Source organism: Chrysochloris asiatica, unplaced genomic scaffold (genome assembly GCF_000296735.1).
Source record: "Chrysochloris asiatica unplaced genomic scaffold, ChrAsi1.0 scaffold00337, whole genome shotgun sequence".
Classification (NCBI taxonomy): Eukaryota; Metazoa; Chordata; class Mammalia; order Afrosoricida; family Chrysochloridae; genus Chrysochloris; species Chrysochloris asiatica.
Window position 1 is genome coordinate 148,684 of NW_006408855.1, and position 6,373 is coordinate 155,056.

Consider the following 6,373-nt stretch of genomic DNA (forward strand, 5'->3'; position numbering starts at 1 on the left):
GATCAGCAGGCCCTTGGAAGGAACAGGAATGGGGTTAGAGGTGCTCAGCCTGTACTCTCTACCCCATTCTGCTTCAGTTTCTAGGAGTGGGGGTGGGAAGTGGGCCCTGGAAATGAAGTTTGCATGCAAGACAACCCACCTCCCCTCTCTGGATCAGTAATTCTTTGAGGTGTCTTTCGGTCCCCCTGGAATAAACAAGAACTTTGTCACCATTTTAGGCAGAGTTTTGCTTTTTATCTCATCAATGTACATTTTAATCTAACAGTCTAACTGCCTCACATGCCTCACCCCTGCCTAAGCTCTCTCCCCCACTCTCTCCCACCCCTGCCCCATCAGCATCTCATCTGCTCCAGATGGCAGGATGTCACCTGTCACAAAGGTGATTCATGGAGAAGGTGGCACCTGTGGCTCTCCCAAGAGGAACTTGGGATAGCACCAGCTCTCCCTGGATGGCCCAGAGACCAAGGAGGCCCATCAAAAGCAGAGATCACGGGCTGAGTCTCATTGGAAAGCACCATCTCCTAGGTCTCAGTCTCACTCAGTCTGTCTCCCTGGCAGGCAGAGCAGCAGAGGGGCAGAAATGCTCAGGCAGGGGCCTTGTGGCTACAAAGGAACCTTTAGCCCAAGTCACACAGTGAGTAAAGCTGGTGGGATCTCTTTCATTCAGGCTGTGCAGACGCTCCTAGCTGCAACTTCCTGACCCCTCTGCAATTCCAGGAGCGTGAGGAGGGGATGTGGCTAATCCTAGGAAGTGAGAGGATCAGTGCTGCTACCTGCAGCCACAAGACTCCACAACCATGTCCTCATACTGCTTATAGACCACATTGTTGGCAGAGTCAATGAAGAGAATGCTGATGGGACTCAGTCGAGTGGGCACACAGCAGGTGGGTGGCGTGGACTCGGGGTCCATGGAGTTCATAAGGGTCTGGATGACCGCATGGTTCGTGGGCTCTAGGTGGGAGCGCAAAGGGAATTCACATAGCCCCTCACAGTGGAAGGCCTCGTACTCAAGAGGTGCAATGATCCAGTCATCCCAGCCCATGTCCTTGAAGTTGACGTGCAGTGCCTTCCGACTGCAGCGGGCTTTGGGGTTCTTACTGGGTCTCTTGCCCTGGCGAGTGGCCAGCGGAGCCCGCCGTTTTCGTCGCTGGCTGAATAGGTATTCGTACACAGTCTTGTCATCCTGGCCAGAGCGGGCCTTAATCTCATTAAAGAAAAGGTCCCGTTTCTTGGTGCGGCCAAAGACCAGGAATAGGGCTTTTTCATGGACCTGTCGGGCAGCGCGGTCAAAGCCCAAGCCACGGAGGTCCACGGCCCGGCCCCGTTCCCAGGCTTCCAGCTCCAGGCACAGCTGGGCCGAGTTCTTAAAGTTTCGGAAGAGCTTCCAGATGTCGAACACCTCCCAGCCAGATCCACCCAGGCCTGGCACGGAGCGCACATCCAGCAAGGCTGCCGGCTGCCGGCCGCTGGGGCAACTGGACAGCTTCAGCTGGGCAGCCCGCCCGCCGCCGGGGGCCACTGGCTTGGCTGTGTCCGAGGGCTTCTTCCGCAGGATCCGCAGCTCAGCTCCCAGCAGCCCGTCCTTCTCCAGAGCAGTAATGTCAAACACGTACCTCTGCTTCCTGACCACAGGACCTCGGTCATCTAGAAAGAACACCCAGAAGTCATCCCCTGCACCCTCAGCAAGGTAGCCAGTCACCTCCCGATCTGAAGGGAGGTACACAGAACTAGCCTCTTCCCTACTCTGCCAAGGTCCAAGACCCACACATTGAGAGCCTCAAAATGAGGTATCTTCCTACCCAGCAGACCAAGTAGGGGTGTGTGTCTATAGATTTGGCTGTGGATGATCCAAGTGGTTCTCTGTGATTCTGGTGTTTATGGTAATGATCAGAGATTCGTCAGCTTTCTAACCGCCTTCTACACATTCTTCTCTCTGCCATGATCTAATTGTTGTTGTTAAGTGTCATGGAGTTGGTTCCTATTCATAGCGACCCTGTATAGGGTTCCCAAGGACTGGCTGGTGGGTTTGAGCCTCTGACCTTGTAGTTGAAACTGACTTTGCGTTTTAGGGTATTGTCCTGTAGCACCACACCAGGACTCCATGATCTAATTGGACACCTTATTTGTGAGAGGTAAGTAGGGTGAGTTTTATTATTTTCCCTGTTTTCAGAGTAGGAACCTGAGGCTCAGAGAAGTTAGGTGACTTACTCAAGGTCACCCAGCTAGGAAAAACTAGAATTGAAACTATAACTTAAAACTTTCTACATCTAATCCTGAGCTGCTTCTACTCTACCTTAAAATAAATCTTACTGCTTACATTTTATAGATGAGGTACAGAGAGGGCAAGGGACTTGCCTGTGCTCACACGCGAGTTAATGACAAAACTGATCTACAATCCATCTCCCTAGTCTAACGATTTTGTTGTGTATATGTTTTACCCTACTGAATGTGCAACTATTTTTATGTGACAGTTTCTGTGTATGTGTATATGTGTATGTGTATGTATGATTGGGTTCATACATAAGTATTAAAGGTAACGTATGTGGCATGTTATATGTACGAGGGATCTCAAAAAGTATGTGGAAATTTTCGTTTATCTTTTCATTCCATTTTTCCATGAACTTTTTGAAGCCCTTTCATATGTCTGACTGGGCTTGTATAACTATTTAAAGTGTATGTGATATGTATGGTTCCTGTGTATATGTAAGAAGTATCTGTGTATGTGCATATGTATGTATGAGATTCGGCAGCATAAAACTATAAGGGTGTACAAGAAGTTCACTAGTATGTCCAAACTATCATGCTCTCCTTCCAAAATACCAATTTGCCATTGGGGAGCTTTCATATATTCTCTAGAAGGTGACTAATTAGGCCTTTAAACTCTCCATCTTCCCCCTCAAGCTCCCTTAGTGCTGGAGGGCACAAGGACTTATTTTATGAGCCCCCAAGGGGTCACAGCTTTTCTTGACTGGGCAGGCAGCCAGGCCACCTCCCCCACCTCAGTCAGACCTGCTGCCTCAGTGCCTCCCAAACCCTTGCCCCCTATCATTCCCCTACAGGCCTTCTTTAATGAGGAGCCTCTCCCACTCTGACCCCTCCCCCAACAGCCAAAATCTTAAGACTTCCAGAAGCAGAGCATATCAGCTGTGAGCAAACCTTAAGAGTCCACTGGTCCATTGAGGTCCTGGTAGGAGGAGGGACTTGCTGAAATCAACTTACACAGCAAGTTTAGAAAAGAAGCCAAGCCCATAACAGCTGTTGGGTAGGGGGAGAAATGAGGAGAACAGGTATTGTCTTGGATTAATGTTGAAAAGTACCTATGTTTAGCTCTTTCAGGGCAGGACTATAAAGTTTTCATCTTTGAAGGGCCCTCAGAAATCATCCATTCTGATGTCTGCATAGTTATACGGATGGGGAGCCTGAGATGCCAGGGGAGAAAGACTTTCTCAAGGTCACACTGTGAGTTGGACCCTCGGTCTGCTGCCTCCCGGTATACCTCAACCTGACTCCAAGATGCCCTGCTTACTGTCTTCACCTATCCTTCCTCCTCTGCTCCTAGCCTGAGGACAAACTTGAGAAACCACCTAGAGATTCCTTTATCTCTCTGTTACCTAAGAAAACCTAGGAACCTCTGGAGCCTGGAAACTTGGGCCAACCCATATAGGTACAGAGTATGGCTTAGCAATCAAAGATTTTGGAATCTGATCCCTAATTCTGCCAAAAGCTGGCTGTGTGTTCCTGGGCAGGTCTTGTCTCCTCTCTGGGCTTTAGTGTTCCCCTCTGGACCTTGGAGTCCTGGTGTGGCTCTGTAGGTTAATGAGCCAGACTGCAAAGCCATTTGAACTGCAAGGTTGGCAGTTCAAGCTCACCAGCTGCTGCTCGGAAACCCTATACAGGGTTTCTATGGGTCAGTACCGACTTGATGGCATTTAACAACAAAAACTGGACCTTGCAGGGATTGGTTTTGATGATTCCCAATTAGCCCTCCAACTCTGACAAGCCATCAGTCCAGGATCTGGTATGCATAAGGTAGTCCCAGACACCCACCCCAGGCCAGATGCACACATCGTCTCCCAACAGTGCAGCGTCAGACCTCTGAAAGTCCCTCCATGCATACTGATGCCCCCCCCCAAGAGCCATGCCCTGGCAACCCCACCCCCTCACCTTGCCCTTTGTCAATAAAGCTGGTGATGGTGTTGGCCAGGCCAGCCTCCAACTTCACGCTGCTGTTGCCTCCCTTTCTGTCAGCATCGGACAGCGTCCTGTACAGCGAGAGCATGTACTCGTGGGGCGTGATGGGGGGTGGGCGGAACGGCTCCTTGGACTCTCGAGGGGGCCCAGGCTCTCTGGCCTTCTTCAGCAGGAAGGGGTTGGGGACAGATCCTGCCTTTGGGAGTGTCTTGCCCCCAGGAAGCTGTCCTTTTGGGGTCACAGTCCGTGCTGCAGTCTGCCTTGTCTGGGGAGGGTGTCCTGGCTTGGGTTCAGGTCCACCCAATTTGGGGGGCAGCTTTTTGGGTTCATCCTTCTTGGGCTGTGTCACGCCTCCTGTTTGCCCATTGCTCCCCTTTGCCCTAGCATTGATGCCCCCCCCAGCATAGCTGTGACCTCCTGGCCTGAAGATGTTCCGGGCCAGGGGGGGCCTCTCCTTGGCCTCTGCTTTGGCCAATCCTGGTCTGGTCCCCTGGGGTCTCTGGCCCAACTCAGGGGCACCCAATACAGTGCAGATGAATTCCAAGTCCAGCCAAACCAGGTACCAAAGCAAGATAGTGAGGAGTTTGGGGAGTCTCATCCTCTGGCCAGCCGCTGAATGGCACCAAAGAGAACGGCGGCAGCAGCGAAGGTGCCTCTGGTTTGGCAGGAAAAATCATGAAAGGAGTGGACCCTGAAAAGCAGCAGCGGCAGCAGTAGCAGCAACAGGAAAGGCTTTCTCTTCAGTTTCAGTTTGAGACTCTTTAGGTCTGCCGGGTATGTGTCTGTATCCAGTCCCATAGTGGAAATGCTCTCGTATCCAGACGTGCACCCGTCTCCAGTCAGCAGCTGAAAATAACTCGTTCTTGAAAGGAGAAAGCCGACCGCCCCCTTTCTCCTGTACAACTGACTGAGGGCTTGAAGGAGGCTTGTATAAGGCTGAGGGATTTTTCCAAGAAGGAAGAATGGCGTAATGCTGCCTGTGTGCTCCAGTTTTTTTTTGTTTTTTTTCTTTCTTCTTTTTTTTTTTTTTCAAGTTTTGAATCCTTTCCAGTGAAAATACTTGACACACACACTCTCTCACTCTCACTCACACACGCACATACACACACACACACAGTCCTGCAGGTGCTCAGAAAAATCTTTTACAAACCTGAACTCAGGAATTGGAAACGGAATTCCAACCCAAACCAATTTAATTACTCTCTGATGTCATGCTGTCTAAACTCATTTAAGTGCGATATATTTATGTGAAAAAAAATCACAGCTGCCCTTTCGAGGCCATGGATCACGGGGTCTCTTGGCACAGAGCCCCGCAGTGGGACTTGAGGCTTAGGGGCCTCCTAGTCCATGGAGTAGACCTTGGGGTCTTCACCTCTATATCACAGAGCAGCCCACCCCACCTTCCTGAGAAGAGATGCTGAGGAATGAACTCAAGGATTTTAAGCCCCAGAAGCATGGGGAGTTTGGATTTTGAATTAAGTCTTTGGTGTGTTTTTAAAGCAGTTATAGACCCTGCGTCTAGTCTGGGGCCTGATTTGCTTGGCAGGGGTGGGGGTGGGCACAGAGAATGGGGGGAAACAGGAGGGAGAACGGCACAGATGGCAGCATTTACTCACAGTTTCTTTTATTTTAATAAACTTGCAGTGACCCAGAGACAGAGAGCTATCAATGCCCACTATGCCCCTCCTTCCAAATGCCATGGATTGAGATCAGATGATTTCTTCAGACTTGGGGTCACTGCCACCGTTGAGCCCACTCCTCAGAGGAGGCAGGTCTAAACCTACCACCACCCCAGCAAAGATGTCGTTGGCATTTTCTTGGGAAGGACAGGCTGAGTCCAGAAACAGGAGCTACAGGCTAGGGTAGCAGCGACCCCTTCAGGAAACTGGCAAAGAGATTTCCCACATGCTGCTGCTTTTCTCCCAGCTCTGAAAGTCTGAATTTCAGTCCAGTGTCTAACGAAAATACTGAAGCTCCCGTCATTTGGGGAGCCTGCCCCCCAGAGCCTCTGGGCAATCCACCACACAGTCATTTGAAGAAACTGTTCCCTTCACCTGGAATGTCCTTTCACTCTCACTAAAGGAAGTCCTCCTCATCTTGAATTCAGCTGAAAATTCACCTGCCCTGGGAAGGTTTCCTTGATTCCCCACACAGAACCAATCACTCATCACACTGCAAGAAC

General features: G+C 50.5%; 1 protein-coding gene across 1 annotated transcript; it reads right to left on the reverse strand.

Annotated features, from left to right (window-relative positions):
* Positions 1–212: 212 nt before the first annotated feature.
* GDF5 (growth differentiation factor 5) lies at positions 213–5,115 on the reverse strand. Its single transcript, XM_006875702.1, has 2 exons — positions 4,165–5,115; positions 213–1,644 (listed from the first exon to the last, which is right to left on the reverse strand). Exons 1-2 carry the CDS (start codon positions 4,787–4,789, stop codon positions 770–772), a joined length of 1,500 nt encoding a protein of 499 aa, XP_006875764.1. The 5' UTR covers positions 4,790–5,115; the 3' UTR covers positions 213–769.
* Positions 5,116–6,373: the final 1,258 nt, after the last annotated feature.